Source organism: Trichechus manatus, unplaced genomic scaffold (genome assembly GCF_000243295.1).
Source record: "Trichechus manatus latirostris isolate Lorelei unplaced genomic scaffold, TriManLat1.0 scaffold00250, whole genome shotgun sequence".
Lineage (NCBI taxonomy): Eukaryota > Metazoa > Chordata > Mammalia > Sirenia > Trichechidae > Trichechus > Trichechus manatus.
The window spans coordinates 1,478,286-1,496,946 of record NW_004444186.1 but is presented as its reverse complement, the minus strand read 5'-3'; the positions used below and the strand labels follow the sequence as shown (position 1 = coordinate 1,496,946).

Below are 18,661 nucleotides of genomic sequence, written 5' to 3'. Positions count from 1 at the left end.
TCTCTCCCATTTCAGCCCCCAGGACAGGAAACAAAGCTGCCTGAAAAAGACGAAGTGAAACCTGGATCTCTATTGCCTCCATAAGGGACGTTTGCCACAGGAAATCCCCCTCCTCTATGAAGCAGGGGGAGGGGGCACAGTTCATCTAACCCATCCGGGGACACTAAAGACAGAAGTGGGTAAGGGGCCCTTAGAGAGAGACATCCTAGCACCTCCAGTTCTAGGCAGAGCCTGGATGGACACCAGAGGTCCCATCCCAGAGTGCAGGAAGCAGGGGTGAGGGCAGGGGCGACCCTCACGGGGGAAATAAAACTACGAAAACATGCACAGGGCTCAATGTTTAATCTCTCCGGCTTCTCACGCCTTATGATCATCGCAGAAGAAAGGCGGGCAGTAAACACCACTGATCTCACCTCTCCCCATTTCCATACAGGAGACTGAGCTTATTTCCAGGATCAGTGAGGTTGTCCTACCTACTTCTTCTGTTTAAGAAACTAAAAAGAACAAACTGTACTGCAGACAAATGGCAGATAAATACGCAGAGAGGGGCGAGGCATAGACAGACAGGCTCGGGGGGATGGGGTATGACAGCGACCCCCACAACAGAGGGGCCTGTCCTTCTCTTCAAATCCCAACACAATCCTTCTCCCACCCCCTTAGCCCCATCACAGGCTGAGCAGAGAAGCAGGTCAGTGGGGTGAACTGGCGGGATGCAGCATTCAGGAGCTTACAGCGCTGCTTTTTCTCACAGCAAGAGTCGGGAGTTATAGGGGACTGGTTAGTCAAGGCTGAGCCCAAATCCTTAACTTTCAGGCTGGGGGAAAGGCCCGGCACAGTTCCCATTCACTGCAGTGGGATGAGATCACCGACTGCCCCATCCTCAATAACATCCTTGGCTAAGGAGGTGGGGGACCAGCAGTCACTGTCTCACCGTTCTGGGTTCCCCTCACCTAAGGGTTACAGAAATCCCATCTTTCGCCTAGCAGTAGGAAGGAATATAGCCAATAAATATTACTTCAATATAGCACCAAATAAATTAGATACATAGCTGGGGACAGGGAGGAGGTTGGGGGCTGGGAAATCCCCTGCTTCCCTGCTCTAAGGCCAAGGAATGCCTAAGGGACGGGAAAGGCAGCAGGGATGTAAAAACAGCCTTTTGAATCTAAAGGACAACTCTAGATTCAGCCAAAAAACTGAGAAGAGGTCTACTTCCCATCCGCTACTCTTGTAATAAAACTTCCCCAGGCCGAGGAAACCCCTGGGTGGGCAAGGAGGCTGGGGAAGATGGCGGGAGTGGAGGAAGGCAGGCTGGGAAGCTGTGTTCTTGAGCCTCACCTCAGGCTCCTCTCCCCTCAGGTTGTCCCTTCAACATGTTGCTTCTCTCAGTCAGTTCTGGGGACATCAGAGTTTGAAGATTTCATCCTCCTGGTCCCGTAGCGTCCGGGTCCGCGAGGTCCGGGTCAGCGGCACAGGACCTAGGACCGCGCGTTGCTGCATCAGAGGGGAGCTCAGGTGGGGACCTGCATCCTCCCCAGACACCCTGCAGTAGAGGAGAGGGGGAAGGAGTGACAGATCAAAGGAAGAACCTGAGGATGGCTCACATGGAGAGGCACATGGGAGGCTAACCTTCTCCCCTAACACGTGAGCTCGTTGCTCTAAGACGGCATCTTAGTACCCTCTGGATAAATCCCTGATGCTCCTTCATGGATCATCAGAGCAGGAAGTTCTACTCCAACGAGAACACAGAACCCAGTTTCCCACTGCCTCTACCCATTCCAGCAGCCCCTGGCTCTGCTCACTGTCTCGGGGCCACCTGGGGAAAAGGTATCAGTTTGCTTCTGCTGGCACCGTGCTGACTTGTGTGTGAGGTTTAGGTAAGGCGGGAAGAACAGAGGAGTTCACGCAGGGGCTTATAAGGAACCATTCGAGACTCACCTGCTCTCCCCTTTTTTCAGCTTCTGGGCAGCAGCCTTCTTTGACAGGCTGATTTGTGAATCAAGCTTCTTAAGGAAGTCAGAGGCTGAGAGGTCGTGGATGGGCGTGGAGGGTTCCTGGCCAGATGTGGGGAGCATTTCACCATTGGCACGCCTCGAACCTCTTTCTGGCTTTTTTCTCTCAGCTGAGTGGGGCCTAACTCCATCCTTACTTGGCTGTACCTCTTCCTCGTCCTCGGAATCTAAACCATTGAACAGGTCTCTGGGCTCTGTCAGGATGGGGATGTAGAGGGTTTTCTTCAGGAAGATGGAGTCATTAGTATAAAGGCGGTTTGCACGCTTAATCTGTTCCATCTTAAAAGAAAAGTCACCAAAATTAATAACAGCAATAACAATTAATCTTACATTTGTATAGCATTTCATGCTTTTTATAAAGTGATTGTTCAGAGTCTTACCTGACCCTGTAACAACCAAGCCGAAGTTCAGAGGGCTGATGTCATTTTACAGATCAGCAGTTCTCACACTTTTTAATCTCAGGGCCCCTTTACATTTTAAAAATTTATTGACGATCTCAAAGAACTTTTGTTTATGTGGGTAAAAGCTGTCGATATTGCCAGAAGAAGGAGATGGTGCCCGGCTACCACCAATGACCGCCCTGACAGGGAACACAACAGAGAGTCCCTGATGGAGCAGGAGGAAGGTGGGGTGCAGAACTGAAATTCTAGTAAAAAGACCAGACTTAATGGTCTGCCTGAGACTGGAGGAACCCCAGAAGGCATGGCCCCGGATTCTCTATCAGCCCAGAACTAAAACCATTCCCGAGGCCAACTCTTCAGATAAAGATTAGACGGGACTATGGGGACATAAAATGATACTCGTGAAGAGTGTGCTTCTTAGCTCAAGTAGATACATGAGACTAAATGGGCAGCTCCCATCCGGCATTGAGATGAGAAGGCAGAGAGGGTCAGGAGCTGGTTGAATGGACACGGGAAATCAAGGGTGGAAAGGAGGAGTGCGCTGTCACAGTATAGGGAGAGCAATTAGGGTCACATAACAATGTATGTATAAATTTTTATATGAGAGACTAACTTGAATTGTAAACTTTCACTTAAACTACAATGAACAAAATAAATAAACACAAGTTTTTTAAAAAAGCTGTCAATATTGAATGCATTATAAATTAAAATTGAGAAAATTAAAAAATGTGTTTATTTAAAAATAACAAACTCATTACATGTTAACATAAATATTTAAAAAAAAAAAACAAAACCTGTATTTTCCAAAACAGAGCAAAACCAAAATGGAGTGAGAAGACAGGTACTGTTTTACATTTTGCAAATCACTTTGATGTCTGACTTAACAGAGGACCATCAGACTCTCTGATCTGCAACTACATTCAGTCTGGCGCGGTATCGCCCACCATGCAGTCTGTGGAAAACTCCACTTCACGGTCATGAGAGAATAAGAATGAAAAAAAAATCATGACTTGTTTTTACTACTATGAAAATAATTCTCACCCTGTGGGCCCCTGAAAAACTCTGAAGGACCCCTAGGGGTCCCCAGACCTCACTTGAGAACCGCTGTTACAGACAAAGGCTCAGAGGTTAAGTCGTTTGCCTAAGATTATGTAGCAAGTTGATGACAGAGCTAGAACTAGAATCCGGAGCCTTTACATTCCTTCTGGGAATGCTTTTCCCAGTATAATATTAGTAAATTTCATTGATCAAATATTTATCTAGTACCTAGTTATCAAATACTGAACACAGTGACTGGCATCACCATGCATCCACCTGGCCTCCCAGGACAGAAACACCAGTGTCATCCTGGACTCACATCTCCCTTGCAGCACCCAACATCCAACTGGGCACCGGAAGTGCTTCCGAAATCTGTCCACACACACGGTCTTATCTTTATGTCTACTGCCACTGCTTTAGAACGGACCCTTAATATTTCTCATCTGGGTTATTCAACGGTTTAACTGGTTTTTCTCTCTCCATTTCTGCCCATCCTCTACCCTGCTGACATCCATCTTTCGTAAAAAGATGAATAAATCTGCCCAGTTTATAACCTCCCATGGCTCACCCAGAAACCATGGTGGCACAGTGGTTTAGAGCTACAGCTGCTAACCAAAAGGTCGGCAGTTCGAATCCGCCAGGCGCTCCCTGGAAACCCTATGGGGCTGTTCTACTCTGTCCTGTAGGGTCGCTATGAGTCGGAATCGACTCGATGGCAACAGGATTGGTTTCTATGGCTTCCCCCGCAAAAGATAAAATCAAAATTAGCATTCAAGGCCTTTCTCAGCGTAGCCCCCACAGGACATGTTGAGCTTCATCTCTCTCCTGCACCTGTACATTTTGCCATTCCAAACTCTTCCCTTTTCTTTGATCATTTCATGCTCTTTCACACTTTTGTGTCTATCCATGCTATTCCTTCTGCCTGAAACGTCTCCCCACTAGCCTCGGCTTGGAAAACATGTACTCAACTACATCACTCCCTTTGTCTTACCTTATCAGGGCCCCCAAAAACCCATGGCCTTCAAGTAGATTTCAACTCATAGTGACCTTATAGGACAGAGGAGAACTGCCCAATAGGGTTCCCAAGGCTGTAAATCTTTCCAGAAGCAGACCGCCACATCCTTCTCCAGCAGGGCTCCCAAAGCATCTGTAAATATTGCCCAAATAATACCTACCCTGTTACATCGTTATTCACTTCTTTGCACGTTTGTCTTTCCCACTGCCCTGTGAGTCAGTCCTTCAGGGGAAGAGATGGCAACTTGCTGTCTTGTATCCCCAAGGCACTGTTCGGCATCCCACAATGTTTGACATTAATGGGGCTCATTAATGCATTATGAATAAATACAGAATACAGTATAGGAACCACAGACACAGTCCATCAGTATTTTACTATCAGAGAGCCAGGTTGCCAGTTTTACTAAAAATTCATCCTGTGTTGGCATCAGCTTGGAAGGCCATATTTGCCAAATATCAAAGCTGTTTCTACTCTGGGGCAAGACTATGATCACAAATGTGACTAATAAAATCTGATACTGTTACAATATGTTTAAAAATAACATCAGATTAATCTGAACAATTAAAAGAAGTTAAAACTGGCTTACGGTTCTGCACATTTACTTTGCCGAGTGCTTCTATGCTATTAATTTTATTTTGCCTAGATAATAACCTAGGTCCCTTCCAGCTTCAAGATGTTATGAATTAACCTGTGAAGTTTCTGTGTGTTTTATTATGTCCTGGAAGCACTATATAAGGGGACATCATCCTACTTTTAAGAAGGATGTAACCAAGATCAAAGCCCAGAGGGACCCGGGGCCACAGGGTCACAGTCGTGAGAGCTCGAAAGGTCCTTAGAATCCAGACAGTATAATACAGCCAAAAAAAAACAAATGTGTTGCTGTCGAGTCAATTCCGACTCATGGTGATCCTACAGACAGAGCAGAACTGCCCTGTAGGGTTTCCAAGGCTGTAATCTTTACAGAAGCAGCCTGCCACATCTTTCTCTTGAGAGCAGCTGAACTGTTGACCTTTTGCTTAGCAGCTGTTAACCACTGTGCCACCACTCTGTATAACAGAGCAATTAAAAGTGAAGGTTTTAGAATGAGACAACCTGGTCTGATCCCAGCTCTACCAATTATACTAGTTGCATAATCTGTGTAAAGTTATCTTACCTCTCTAGGCTTCAGTTTCCTTGTCTTTAAATGAGAATAGTTGTACCTACCTCATAGAGTCTTATGATAATACAAGGTAACACGTATACAGAGATTTCCACATAACAAGTGTTCCTTAAATGATAAGTAGGTAATAACTCAGATAATTATCATTATTTAACACATTTTCCTCATTTTACAAATGGTAAGGAAATTGAGGTTCCAGAGACGGGAAGTGACTTAAGCAAGGTCACTCGGTCAGTAGGCAGCAGAATGGGATTAGAACATGGGACTCTTGTTCACTAGACTGCAGAGCTGGTCTGTGCTCGGAAGGATACAGCGCAATGCCAACAGCCTGAGTGCGCACTGGGTGATTCCCTGGTAGCCCGGTTTCCTTGTCTGCAAAGCTTCTGAGACCTGAGGAGACCCAGGGGCTACCCTGTACTCTCATACCCACCTTCTTTGCTTGGAAATCCTGGTGGTGCAGTGGTTAAGAGCTACGGCTGCTAACCAAAAGGTCAGCAGTTTGAATCCACCAGGCGCTCCTTGGAAACTCTATGGGGTGGCTCTACTCTGTCTTATAGCGTCACTATGAGTTGGAATCAGCTGGACGGCAATGGGTTTGGTTTTTTCCTTTGGTTTCCTTTGCTTAGGCCATTCCCTCTACTTGAAATACTCTCTTTCCTGTACTCTCAGTCTCTATGTGTGGAAATCTTAGCTATACTCATTGATTCAAGAAACATCTATTAAGTTTCTACATGCTGGGGCCTATACCAGACTTTAGGGATACAAAATTGAGAGGAGTTTCTACCCTTAAGGAGAGTATACTGTTGTGTGCCATTGAGTCAATTCCCGCTTGTAGCGACCCTATAGGACAGAGTAGAACTGCCGCCATAGGGTTTCCTAGGCGGTAATCCTTACAAGAGCAGGTGGCCCGGTCTTGTCTTCCTGGGGGCCACTGGTATGTTCCAACCTGGGACATCTGGTTAGCAGCTAAGCACTTAACCATTGCACCACCAGTGCTCCTTTAAGGAAAGTCTAGGCTACTGAGAAGACAAAATCCTACGTAAATAACAGTATTATATAAATCGCAGGGAGGGGCACAGAGGAAGCAGCATCTAAGGCTTCCAAGGACCATAGACAGCAATGGCTCCCTCTAAAGCTGCACTGATGTTCACCTCTGCCCCCTTCCAGGTACAAACCCATCTCTTTCTCATTTCCCATCCTTTGTTAATATCACTACAAATTCAACACATTCTGCCCCCTACTATCATTACTTTTGTCCCAGGAAATCTCTCACTAGACTGTAAATGACCTGAAGGCAGCAGCCACACGTTTTATTTCTGTCTCCAAGATGGTTACCCCAGCGCTTTAAACATAGCAAGCATGCAAATGCTGCCTAAATTCAACATTTGCTTGTGTGAGATTGAACAGGATATGGAGCAACACTCCCCAACTTTAATGCAATATATGTTTACACCCGTCAAACACAACTACACATACTCGGTGTAAAGAGTACCTGTTCCTTACCAAGAAAGGCCACCTTCCTGGGAAGAAGAAGGCAAAGCACCGAGAAAGGAAAATGAACAAGGAGAGACAGGCACACCAGGAGCTTAGAACCAAAAACCAGCTCTCCATTATCTGCTGTAAATGTTTAATCACCACTGATTAAAAAGTTTCCATGTAGTTAATAACAGTACAGGCTTTAGAGGCTGACAGATCTGTCTGAATTCCAACTCAGACACTCATTAGCTGTTTGATTTTGGTAAAATTGGTTAACAGATCAAGTCTCAGTTTCTTTATCTGCAAAAAGGGAACAATAATTGTATACTTGATAGGGATGTGAGCATCAGACGGGATGATATGTGTAAAACACCTAGTATAGTATCTGGCATATAGCAGGCTTCAATAAAGTAGGAGCTGTTCCTCTCCATTAGGATAGTGGGACAGGGGTTGCCCCTACCAGGCAGTGCAACACTGAGAAGGGATAACGAACCAACAGATGAAAGGCAGGACACAGCCCCAATCAGGAAAAATTGTGGGAAAGTTACTCAGAAGGGGCACTATATTCAGGACATTCCCTCCTAACTGGTTGTCGGCTCCCTAGTCTTGGAAGACTCACCGTCACCCCGTATTTGAGTGCTAGTCCAGCCAGAGTGTCTCCAGGTGCCAATTCATGCTCCAGGCGTCTTTCCCTCACTGGGGAGCAGACAGACTGCACCAGGCTTCCATAAGAACGAGCCCGGCTCCCCTGAAGCAGTCCTGATCCCCCGAGGTGGGGCTGTCTAGAGGGAGAAGCCATCTCCTCACCCTGCTGACAGCTGGGGTTGCGACTGATGGAGGACAGGCTGTGACCGACAGTGATGGGCCCGGTGTCTGGGAATGGATATCCAGGAAGATTCCTTCCCCTTCTTCTCTCCTAAATCTTCCCTTTCCCCCGGCCCCGCCCTCAGCTCCCCCTCACTCCCCGAACCTCCACCCGCCCCCGTCACTCCTCCCCTCCCTCCCCTAGGGACCTAGCATATTCTAGACAGATGTTATCTGCCCTCGCTTCTTCTCCCTCCAAGCCCCTTTTCCACAAATCTGGCCCCTGGGTATTCAGTCTCTACCAGGGTCTCCTTTAGAAGCACACAACTCCTCGCTACACCGACCTTTGACCTTGCAACTCTAGGCACACTCCTCAATGCCCTTCCCTCAGTTTGCTGCACAGCCGGGCAGCCCGACCCCCGGACCCTCCTTCACCCCAGCTCCGCCCCGTCCCGGGGTTGATCCTCTAGGGTCTGGAACGAGCCGGGCCCACCCCAGGTGGGCTGGCGCCGCAGACGAAGTGCGTGTGGTTGGCGACTTTGGAGTCCACTACCCACTCAGCGATCCTTAAGGGCCTCCTCCGCATCAGATCGGTCTTAATATCGGGCACAAGCATCAGCTCTACATTTAGGGTCTTGTCATTCCAAACGCCTCGAATCTGCCAAGATGCCAGGGCCTGGCTCCAGCCGGGCGACCAGTTCTTGGAGAAAAAACTTCATTTCCCAAGAGGCTTCGCGCCTGCGGGGTCGCAGGGCACCATAGAAAATGCAGTCCCCTTTGGGCGAGAGGCTCCTTTCGGGATCGCGCAATGCATGCGGGGAAGCGCATCCCGGAAGTAAGGAGGCCAACGGGAAAAGACCGGAAGAGGGTGAGGAGACGCCCCTCTCTTGCTACGGTGGCCTGAAGGGAGCGAGGAATTCGGTGCCGGCCAATTGATCGCTTCTGGGACGCGCAGTCGCGATGTCTTTCAAGAGAGAAGGAGACGACTGGAGTCAACTCAGTGTGCTCAAAGTAAGCGCGAAACGAGAGGGTCTGGAGCAGCTTCAGCCGCCCTCTGGAAACTATGAAGGAGCTTTGTGTCGTTGCTCGGGCAACAGCTCCGTGGGGTGTGGTGCTAGAGGGAGCCAGGCTGCTAGACCTCTTGGCCCTGTGATCGCTGGTCTCCCATAGTCCGTATTCCCTTTGGTGCCTCGTCCCGATCGTTTTTCCCTTCCACTCCTCCCTCCTGTCCTGCTGATCCCGCGCGGACTTCTTCTCCTACCCCTCCAGAAACGAAGAGTCGGGGACTTGCTGGCCAGCTACATCCCGGAGGATGAGGCGCTGATGCTGCGGGACGGACGGTGAGGGCGAGGAGTGGCTCAAGCCGGAGAGTTCCGCGGTTGGAGGCTCCCTGAGCTTTTGTTGTTAAGGAGGAGTTGTGGACTATCTAGAATTCTGTGGCAGGGAGTGAGGGACTGAGACAGGAGGTGGTGGTGGGGGTTAGGGGAACTGGGAGTTGAGCTTTGGAAAGGTGAGCTTTGGAAAGGGCTTCGAGGGCCGGATGGGACCTACAGCAGGCCTCCCACCCCTACCCCTGTACCATTTGTCTTCTGTCGCCCTCCTCAGCTTTGCTTGCGCCATCTGTCCTCACCGGCCTGTACTGGACACCCTGGCCATGCTGACTGCCCACCGTGCGGGGAAGAAACATCTGTCCAGTAAGTTTTGAGGAATACACGGGATAGAGAGTAAACCCTGGACACCTCTGCAGACCATTCCTGGTACTTTGCTTGAATTCCCTCCTCCTTACTCCTCAGGCCTGCAGGGTTTTTATGGCAAGAAGCAGCCAGGAAAGGGAATGGAGCAGAATCCAAGACAGCAGAATGAACTGAGGCGGGAGGAGACCAAAGCTGAGGTAATCAGAGAGGGGAAGGTGTGTCCCAGACAGGACCCTGCTGCACACCCAGGCTTGAGGGGCTTCAGCTTCTCTCGAGCTCTGAAGCCTCTGATTCTTTTCCTGTCTCCATACCAGGCTCCTCTGCTGGCCCAGACTCGATTTATCACTCACAGTGCTCTGCACAGAGCCCCCCATTATAACAGTTGCTGCCGCCGGAAGTACAGGTCTGTGGGATGGGAAAGCCAGAGAAAAATATGATGGTTTGAGGGTGGGAAACAGGGAAAGGACAGCATCACCGTATTGGCTCTTAATTTTATGTCTATGATCCATTTTGAGTTAATTTTTGTATATGGTGTGAGGTAAGGGTCCAACTTCATTCTTTTGCTTGAAGATTATCCAGTTGTCCCAGTACCATTGGCTGAAAAGACTATTCTTTCCTCACTGAACACTGCTGTATTAGGAGGAATTAAGAATAGGGGAATAACTATGAAAGGTATTTCACGTTGCTTAGGGACATAAAAAGATGGAGACAGTGGGCAGAAAAGAATTGCCGGTGTGGGAATCAGTAGGGAGGGACAGGCAGATAGATAGCTCTCTAATTATTATTTTCCAAATTGTATTCTGAGGAATTCTGGTGTTCTGAAGATGCGAATCGGTATTCCAGGAAAAAGAAAAAGAATTTTGTGGTTTCAAATAAAGTTTGGGATATGGCGCTTTGTAATCCCACTTGAAAAATAGTAATATTAGCAAAAAAAAAAAAAAAAAAAAACTTTAATAATTTTGTTTAACCTAGGCTTTCCCAAATTCATTTGATTTCAAAATCCTTTTTATGCCAAATACTTATTAACAGCTCGAGGAATGCAGTTCAGGAAACACTGCTTTGAGGGGCTGGGAGGTCACAGGAGAGCTGGCTCTTTCCTTTACTGCTTTTACAGACTTCAATCCTCCTCTCTCCAGACCAGAAGCCCCTGGTCCCTCTGTCGCCCATTCCCCTTTTCCACCCCCAGAGGTTGAACTCCAGAGTGGGAAGATTAGCAGAGAATCTGAGCCTGAAGCTGGCCTACAGGCCAAGAAATCAGCAACTGTCCCAGCCCCTGCACCCATGAGCCCCACGAGAAGACGAGCCCTGGAGCGTTACCTCACCCTTCGAAGGTAACTATGCCAAATCACTTCCTCAGATTTGCTGTTTTCTCTCTAACCTTCCTTTTTGCAAATCTACTCAGCTGCTTTTCTTTCTTATTCTCACTAACTTCCTAATAAACCTCCCGTCATCATTCTGACCAATTCTGTTTTCTCTGATATTTCCAGCTCTGGATGGATCCCAGATGGACAGGGTCGATGGGTGAAAGATGAGAATGTTGAGTTTGACTCTGATGAGGAGGAACCCCCTGATCTCCCCTTGGACTGACACCCTCTTTCCCCGTTCAGTTCACAAATAAACTGCAGCAGGCGCTGGGAGCCTAGCTTTCCTTGAGTCTCGTTCCTTGTCCCGTCTCGGGATTTCAGAACTGTTCATTCTCAGGCTAGACTCTCCTTCCTTCCCGTGTACACAGCTCCTCGTACTTCTCACCCCACCCCCACCTTCTACCGAAGTCATGCCAGGCGTCAGCTGCACGCAGCCCGGCACCCTATTAATAAGTCTGTCAGAAGGAGGGCTCTGCCCTTCATGCTGTCTGCCTCCTTCCCCACCTCCACTCCAAGTCCTTTCACCTTCAAATCACATGAAGGACCTGGGTGGGCACTGGGGGGACCCAGCCACATCTGGAAACAGGTGAGGCTTGGTGCCCTGGGAAAGTAGAACAGACCAAAGGCCCTGGCAGAGGTATGGGGAACACCAAGAGAGGGAGCTCCCCCACCTCCTAGTAACCTGAACCTCCCTGCCTGCTGATCCCCAGAGTATAAATAATCCCCTGGTGAACTGGCAGGAACCCTTGGGGGTTATTGCCAAGATTCCCACCCCAAAGCCCAGGGCAGGCAGAGCGGACAGAAGGGCTTTTATTTACAGGAAGGGGGATAGATGAGGATTGAAGTGTCCAGGGCTGCCAGCTCTGGTTGGTACAGGAAAATGCAGCGTTATCTCTTCTTTTGCTGGCGACCTGTAAGGGCGGAGAGGAAACACAAGTCTTGGTTCTGTCCTCCTGCAAAGGCAGTCCTCTCCATTTCCTGGCCCTTGAACAGACTCCTAAAGAGGCCCACACCATGTTAAGAAAACAAAATAAGAAACCACACCACAAATAAAAACCCCATGCCTCCAAGCAGCTATCTCTGGCCTCCTCTCTCTCTCCACTGGTACATATTTGCGGCAGGGGGACTTTTCTATCTACTTCCTGATCCCTCGCGGGATCTGAACTTCTCATTTGGATGTCTGTTTGGCAGCGCGGAGGCTGCTGGTCCCACGCTAAGTCTGTATGCAGGAGGATCCTCCAGCTTCTGCGCTGCTTGGCCCTCTCCCTACAGACCGTGTCCGCAGTCACTCACGCAGTTCATTGTTCCGGGTCACGGCTTGGGCCGCCCGCGCCCGCGGCCCCTGCTGTGTGAAGTGGTGGCTGAAGCGGACGATGGAGGGACACTGCTCCAGCACAGCGGCCATCTCCATCTCCACGGCGTCACCAGGCCACTGGCGCTGGGGAGGGAGAGGCAGAGGCTGTCAGCTACCTTCTCTGGGCCGTTCGCCACCCCACACCACAGACCCCTTCGGGAGGTCAAAGGGGCTGGTTTCTCCATAGTGGCTGATGAGAGGTGCTGACCTGGACCCCTCCTAGAGACAGTGACGTAGAGGAGAATTCACACCAGATGAAATGAGGTGGCTGGCCCAGTGGCTGGCTCAGGAAGGGGGCTCAGTGGGTGTTAGCTGATGGCAGACAGGAAGGGGGTGCTGACCTGGTTGTCCACACGGAGCTCAGTGAGTGTGGCGTTCTCCCGAACTGCCTTCAGCACAGCCATGAGCCCTGTGCTGCTAATAAAGTTGGATTCGATGTTGAGGCTCTGGAGGCTACGATTTTCACGCAACATGTCAGCCACCGCCTGGGTAGTGGGGACTTGGGTTAGGAATAGGGAGAAGTTTCTCAGGTGACTGAGGAGAGGAAGAACAGGAGCAAGAGCGAAGCACAGCTCTGAGTCCCTGAGGAGCTGTACGTGGGGCCAGAGGGGAGCAGAGGGAGGGCAGGTGTTAGGGAGAGCGGTGGAGGTGGGAGCATTACGGAGGGCTGCGGCTCTCCGGGAAGATGATCTGAGGGTCACAGAGTCTCCATCGGGGCAGCCCTGCCAGGGTGCACGTCAGAGTGTGGGGAGAGGCGTGGGGATGGCAGCTAGCCTTACGTTGGCGATGGGGTCGCCACTCCTAGTCGCCACCAGACTGAGGCTCCGGATGTAGGTGTTTGTCTTCATGGCTTCACACAGCTCAGTTAATGTGGATACCGGGATGTCCTGCCAGCAGGGGGACGGGAGATAGTGGGCTAAGAAGCTGGGATATGTCAGCCGTCATTCTGCTGTTACTGTTTGGAGGATGGCAGTCAAATACCTGTATGTTATTGAGGTTCACCTCCTCCAGCTCCTTGTCATTGCCTCGAGCCCTCGCTAGGATCTCCTCTATGTCTGTGGGATTCGGGGGCTCATCCGGCACTGGCTTATACTTGTCAGGCTGCACCACACCTGGGGGGGAGGGCCGGAAGGGAACCCCGCGTGTCCACACAGCCTCCTCCCCACAGGTTCTCTGTACCCCTGCGCTCGTGCTCCCCCCGCAGACCCTGCGACCACCGCGGACACTCACTGCTGATGCCTTCGGTGTTGCAGATCTCTCCGCTGCAGATGGCATCGTAGTACTGCTTGTTGCTCATCAGCGTGTACATGCCCAGGATTGCTGGAGAGGGTTGGCAGAAGGGGCACAAGGAGTGAGAGGGGACCGGCTCCAGGCACCCCTCTGCCTCATTCCGAATCTGCTGTAGCATCTCCAAAGCCTAACGGCTTCTCCCCCTCCAGGGAGCTTTCCCACCCTCCCCAGGCCTCAGGGTCCCCTCCATCAAGTGCCCAAGGCAGTGGCTTTAAAACATTCAGATGGGGCTGAGGGAGGGTCCCTAAGGAGCCACTGGAGGGTGAGCCTTCCTTACTTCCGCGAGAATAGCTTCACTTTTATTCGCTTTTATAATCCACGGGAAATTGCCTTGAGATGTGAACCAACTGAACTGAAGAAACGAGCGAATGGGTGAATACGTAAGAAAAATTCAAAAACCGCTGCCTGCAAGGCTCTCTCAGACCTGACCTGGTTCAGGGCCTCCCTGCAGCCCCACGCACGGCTAGGATCTCTCTGCCCCTGCTTTTCCCAGCCCCTCACATCCCACAGCTGCCCACCTGCAATGTCACACATTTCAGCATCTGTGGCTTGGGCCAGTGCCTCCTCCAGCTCGGGCTCCAGGGTGATCTGCTCGTGGGCTGGGATTTCCCTCTTGGGCTGAATATAGGGTTTCCCTGGTGGGGAGATGTAGGAGGGCTCAGGTAGAGGCTATTTCTCCCAAGATCTTGGCCTCCAGCTTCCTTTCCTTCTTAGGGAGGTGGAATGCTGGGTCACTAGGGGACACTGGAAAGTCTGAGTCCTCACCGAGCTCAGGAACCACAACCCCTGGGTCCCTTGATGAGAACAAGCCTGGCATGCAGCATCAGGGCACCTGAGTCCCCGGGAAGCTTGGAGCAGGGAGATGAGAGGGATGCTGGAGCGGGGACATGTGACAGACAGCCACTGGGGTTCTGGGAGGCACCAATACTGGGGTCCCCATACCCTTCTTCTCGCCTGTGAAGGGGACCAAGTCATCACGCTCTTTGACCTCTAGCGCCTGCTGTTCCAGGTACTGCAAGAGGGCCTCTCGGTCCAGCGGCCCCGTTGGACTCTTCTTTGTCTGGTCACGTTGTCTTAGTCCAGCCGGCAGGAGCATGTTCTTAGGGATGGGTTTTGGGGAGCAAGTTAGACCTCTCCTCTGACCTGGGGTACCTCTGGGGCTCCCTAAAATATCTCCAGGCATCTTTTCCCTGGTCTTCTTGGGGCTCCAGGCCGTGTAGACAGCCCTGGTCTCGCCACCCGGGGCCCAGCACCCTTCCCAAACGCCTGGGGACTGCCCTGGTTCCCTACCTCGGGGTCCATTTCCTGTAGCTCACAGTCCAGTTGCTCTAGCTCCTCGGGGCTCAGGCCCCTCAGGATCTCATCTTCATCTATGTCTCTGTATTTCTCCAGCTCCTTCTGATAGGATGACATGGTGGCCCCCACCCCTCCCCACTGTGGTGCTCACACAGGCTCCGGAGCCTGGGGGACCTGGGGAGAGTGGTTGAATGATGGCAGACGTACATGGACACAGTAGGGACACAGAGAAGTCAGCCAGCAGGCAGAGCGAGGAACTGGATGCCTTGGAGGTTAGTTGCGGATAGGAAGTTGGAGGAAGTTTAGGTTGTCTAGTTAAAACCAGAACCTCCTGCTTCCTGCTTCCCCAGCTTCCAGCCACTCTGGATGGGGATCCCAGGCATCCAAGCTGGGTTTGCCTTTCCACTGTCTGACGGAGAAATCTTGGCAACACCTCTCCCCTATAACCTCGCCTGTCACTGCTGCTCACCCTAGCACAGCTGCTGGGGGCCCTGCCAGCACAGCTGGTCCTGTGCCCAGTTCCTATTGAAAGGAAGGGGGTGGGCAGAGAGCTTCAGGAAAATTCCTCCTCTCTTCCCCATAAGCTAGCCTTTTTCCTAAACCAGTTAAGGAGATCAAGGCTTGTGGGGGAAAAGAGGCGGACAGTTCTCTTGCCCTCCCCTCACGTCTCCTTGTATCGTAGGGCAGATCAAGAGTTCACTGTCTGTGTTTGCTAGAATTCTAAATCCTAAGGAAAGCAAGGGCTCAGAAAGTCTGAGGGACTTCCAGGTTGGGGGAACGGTGGTAAGACTTCAAGACAAAGGGCTGAGTCCCCATAGTTTGTCCCTAGCTTTGACAGGAAGGTGACACGGGCCCCATGGGTGGGAAATGCCTTCTCAATGGGACAGTTTCTCCAACAACAGTGAGGGGATTAAACTTGCACGACCTCTTACAATATGAAAAATACACGCAAGCTGTGCATACCGTGTTAAACAGGAAAGCACCACAAAATGTGAGACACTCACACGGACGACGTCAGCCACACAGGACAGTGGCCGAAACACAGAGCGACAGAGACGGGCACACTCCATACCATTCCCAGCGGGAGCCACTCCTCTCCTCCCATCTCCCACCAGGCTGACCCATGAGCCCCCCGCCTTCCCCACCTACCCGTCCCGATGCCACCTCCCTCCTCACCTCCCCTTCCGTCGGTGGGTCTGTTCTGCTGGAGCAGCGGTCCCAGCAGGAGGAGCGCGGGTGCCGGGGGAGAGGGTGGGGGAACAGTGAGCTCAGCATTTTATTATTTTAGCTCGGGCCAGGTGGGGGGTACTGGGAGATCACATATACACAGCCCCCATACCTTGCCCAGCCCTGAGAGCCTCTAGTGGCCGCTAACAGACACGGCACCTCCTTCCCTTGTCTTCACAGCAGCCCGACTCCTGGACACTGGAGCTCTACGACAGTAAGGGTCACTGCTTATTTGGGGCCTGCTTTATTCAAAGCAGTTTTCTGAGGGCTAGAAAGGCAAATATGAGGATTTTGTTTTGGCGTCTAATTTTAAGGCACTTACAGTCTAGTTGGAGGAGTACTCTACAATTAAAACAGGACAGCTCATAGGAAATGCTTTCCATCAAAGGAAGATCAGCATATACTCAGACATTCACAAACACTTCTCATTCCCAACCCTACAGCAGACACCAGACAAATGGGGTCCATCTATTTTATTATATTAAAACCCACAAAACCCGCAGGAACTAGGGGGAAGAAATACAGAAGAGAAGAGGGGTGGGTAAAGGAAGATCAGAGATGACAGAGGAGAAGCGGGGAGAGGGGAGGGAGTGTCAAGAGACCCAAGCCAGGCCCGGAAAGAGGTTTCGAAGGATTAGACGTCTCTTCATTTGATGACGATCTTCTGACGTAAGGCTCGGGGCCCAGGCCCAGCGAGGGGCTCGGGAGGCGGCGGGCCGGGGCCCAGGGCTGAGGCAGCCGGGAGTCCGTGGGCAGTGATGTACTTCTTGTAGGCCTCACGGATGATCTTGAAGGCGCGAGCAGTAGCGTAGGGTATGTCTGTAACAGGGTCCCGGTACAGGGCTGGACGATGGGTCACTGGGCAGACTTCCCGAACAGGGACCTTTGGGGGTCGCCCTGGGGGGAACCACTCCTCAAATGTCGCATCATCACTAAAGGTGATGAAGGTACGTGAGCAGCGGGCAGGGGGGACGACGGCTCCGGTCCCCGCATGTGGAGTCAGTGCAGAAGCCGCGGGAGCAGGATCAAGTCTGAGGGCAAAAGACAGAGACACAGAAACAAGGAGTGAGGAGAGAGGAGAAAACATCCAGAGAGAAAGATCCAAGAGGTGAGGAGAGAAAAAGGAGGCAGAACGAACCTATGAAGTAACAAGGCTGGAAGGAAACACAGGAAGGAGAGAGAGAGAAATGAGGAGGTGAAGGAAGGAATTGGAAAAATACCCAAGTGTCAGAGACAACTGTGTGAGGAAGGTATGTGAAATGGGGCTAAGGGAACACTAGCCGGACAGAGAAGGGGACCCTCTCCCTTCCCCGAGTCACTCACCCTTCTACATCGACATTCTCTTCCTTGGGGCCAGGCTCCCCAACAAGTGGCACTGTCACAGAATGATAGGTGATGATGGGCCCAGAGCACTTCCGTTTCTTGTGAACCTGCTTCTTTTTGTCAGCCTCAAGCCGCTCATACGTCTCTTCAGGTAAAGGAAGAAACGAGGGATGGTCAGCATTGCCCCTCTTCCCGCCTCTCAGTCCTGTTCCATGACAGTCCTCTTCCTGGCTGTCTAGCGACTACCCAAGTCCACTATGGAAAGTGCCCCAAGCTCCCGGCACCTCCCATTTCAGGTTTTCTGCACGGCACGCCTGCCACCCTCCCTGTTCTTCGAGTCTCAGGTACTGAGTCCCTCACCCCCTTGGACGTGCAGCACCTCAAGGGGGGAAGGGCTGCCTTGACGACGGGCTTGGTTGTTCCACCATGGAGGTACCAGAATCTCCGCGACAAATCCCTGGCAACTCACTCCCTTCCCAGGCAGCTCATTCCATCCTTAGGATCTCTAGTCATTACAGAGTTCCTTCCCATGCTGAGCTGAAATATACTTCCTGATGACACTGTTCTACCCTCTAAGGCCATAAAGGACACAAGTCTGATCTTCCACATGACCGTCCTTTAAACAGTTGAAGTTAGTGCCCAAGGCTCCACTGCGTCCTCTCCAGGCTGACAGCAACACCCATTTCTTTGAACCCTTTCTCAACAGACATGGTTTGAGCCATGCCCTTCTTTGACTACCGCTGGGCCTTGTACACACTCCCATTACTGTCCTTATCACAGTCTGGCAGAGGTGCAAGCTGGCAGCTCATCTAAGTGTTTACATTTGATCTACATAGCGTCTTATAGAAAAATCTGAATTGTTGACATTTAAAAAGTAGGTAATTACATTTAAATATAGAGATTTCTGGTTCTTCAACAATAAAATAATCTGGCAACCCTGGGTCTGCATTCCCACATCGCAACAATTAACTAAGCTGAGTAACTACTCCTCCTTTGACACCGTTGTCCAACTCACCACAGTCCTCCTAGGGACCCTGTGTGTGTCAGCCGCCCGCACTCTGTGACGCTGTTCTACGGCAACGACCACAGTCCTCCTGGGGACCCTGTGTGTGTCAGCCGCCCACACTCTGTGACGCTGTTCTACGGCAATGACCACAGTCCTCCTGGGGACACTGTGTGTCAGCCGCCCGCACTCTGTGACACTGTTCTAC

At 51.0% G+C, this 18,661-nt stretch overlaps 4 protein-coding genes across 6 annotated transcripts in view; 1 reads left to right on the top strand and 3 right to left on the bottom strand.

The window, feature by feature from the left end:
• Positions 1-1,381: 1,381 nt before the first annotated feature.
• Positions 1,382-7,906, bottom strand: LYSMD1 (LysM domain containing 1). The gene is made up of 3 exons (XM_004389555.2): positions 7,718-7,906; positions 1,936-2,288; positions 1,382-1,540 (listed from the first exon to the last, which is right to left on the bottom strand). The coding sequence occupies exons 1-3, from the start codon at positions 7,895-7,897 to the stop codon at positions 1,402-1,404; spliced, it is 672 nt and encodes a 223-aa protein (XP_004389612.1). The 5' UTR covers positions 7,898-7,906; the 3' UTR covers positions 1,382-1,401.
• Positions 7,907-8,159: 253 nt separating this feature from the next.
• Positions 8,160-11,230, top strand: SCNM1 (sodium channel modifier 1). Its single transcript, XM_004389554.2, has 7 exons — positions 8,160-8,913; positions 9,172-9,242; positions 9,508-9,596; positions 9,696-9,793; positions 9,911-9,999; positions 10,733-10,927; positions 11,084-11,230. The coding sequence occupies exons 1-7, from the start codon at positions 8,863-8,865 to the stop codon at positions 11,181-11,183; spliced, it is 693 nt and encodes a 230-aa protein (XP_004389611.1). The 5' UTR covers positions 8,160-8,862; the 3' UTR covers positions 11,184-11,230.
• Positions 11,231-11,650: 420 nt separating this feature from the next.
• On the bottom strand, positions 11,651-16,191 carry TMOD4 (tropomodulin 4). 2 transcript variants are annotated; one of them, XM_004389553.1, is made up of 10 exons: positions 16,050-16,191; positions 14,895-15,056; positions 14,547-14,703; positions 14,123-14,239; positions 13,545-13,634; positions 13,296-13,426; positions 13,094-13,201; positions 12,656-12,799; positions 12,254-12,398; positions 11,757-11,871 (listed from the first exon to the last, which is right to left on the bottom strand). In XM_004389553.1, the coding sequence occupies exons 2-10, from the start codon at positions 15,015-15,017 to the stop codon at positions 11,849-11,851; spliced, it is 1,038 nt and encodes a 345-aa protein (XP_004389610.1). In that variant the 5' UTR covers positions 15,018-15,056; positions 16,050-16,191; the 3' UTR covers positions 11,757-11,848. The 2 variants fall into 2 exon arrangements, with proteins under 2 accessions (XP_012414920.1, XP_004389610.1); XM_012559466.2 differs by lacking the exons at positions 13,545-13,634; positions 14,123-14,239 and having other exon boundaries at positions 11,651-11,871; positions 16,050-16,103.
• A 109-nt stretch (positions 16,192-16,300) lies between these two features.
• Positions 16,301-18,661, bottom strand: part of VPS72 (vacuolar protein sorting 72 homolog) — a 10,969-nt gene continuing 8,608 nt past the window's right edge. The window contains exons 5-7 of one of the 2 annotated variants that reach the window (XM_023724602.1): positions 17,451-17,595; positions 17,266-17,281; positions 17,137-17,158 (exon numbers count right to left, since the gene is read on the bottom strand). In XM_023724602.1, the coding sequence (XP_023580370.1) occupies positions 17,266-17,281; positions 17,451-17,595 (161 nt within the window). In that variant the 3' untranslated portion in view covers positions 17,137-17,158. Of the gene's footprint in view, positions 17,189-17,265; positions 17,282-17,447; positions 17,596-18,661 lie in introns of both variants that reach the window. The other variant, XM_004389551.2, reaches the window with a different exon arrangement.

Excerpts from the sequence above, each read along its gene's own strand:
- LYSMD1 (XM_004389555.2), bottom strand. The coding sequence starts at position 7,897 with ATGGCTTCTCCCTCTAGACAGCCCCACCTCGGGGGATCAGGACTGCTT. Across the intron at positions 2,289-7,717 it reads CACTCAAATACGGGGTGACG|ATGGAACAGATTAAGCGTGC; the intron begins GTGAGTCTTCCA and ends TTTTCTTTTAAG. Across the intron at positions 1,541-1,935 it reads CTGAAAAAAGGGGAGAGCAG|GGTGTCTGGGGAGGATGCAG; the intron begins GTGAGTCTCGAA and ends CCTCTACTGCAG.
- SCNM1 (XM_004389554.2), top strand. The coding sequence starts at position 8,863 with ATGTCTTTCAAGAGAGAAGGAGACGACTGGAGTCAACTCAGTGTGCTC. Across the intron at positions 10,000-10,732 it reads TGCTGCCGCCGGAAGTACAG|ACCAGAAGCCCCTGGTCCCT; the intron begins GTCTGTGGGATG and ends TCCTCTCTCCAG. Across the intron at positions 10,928-11,083 it reads CGTTACCTCACCCTTCGAAG|CTCTGGATGGATCCCAGATG; the intron begins GTAACTATGCCA and ends TGATATTTCCAG.
- TMOD4 (XM_004389553.1), bottom strand. The coding sequence starts at position 15,017 with ATGTCATCCTATCAGAAGGAGCTGGAGAAATACAGAGACATAGATGAA. Across the intron at positions 14,240-14,546 it reads CTTCACAGGCGAGAAGAAGG|GGAAACCCTATATTCAGCCC; the intron begins GTATGGGGACCC and ends TCTCCCCACCAG. Across the intron at positions 13,202-13,295 it reads TGAACCTCAATAACATACAG|GACATCCCGGTATCCACATT; the intron begins GTATTTGACTGC and ends CCCTGCTGGCAG.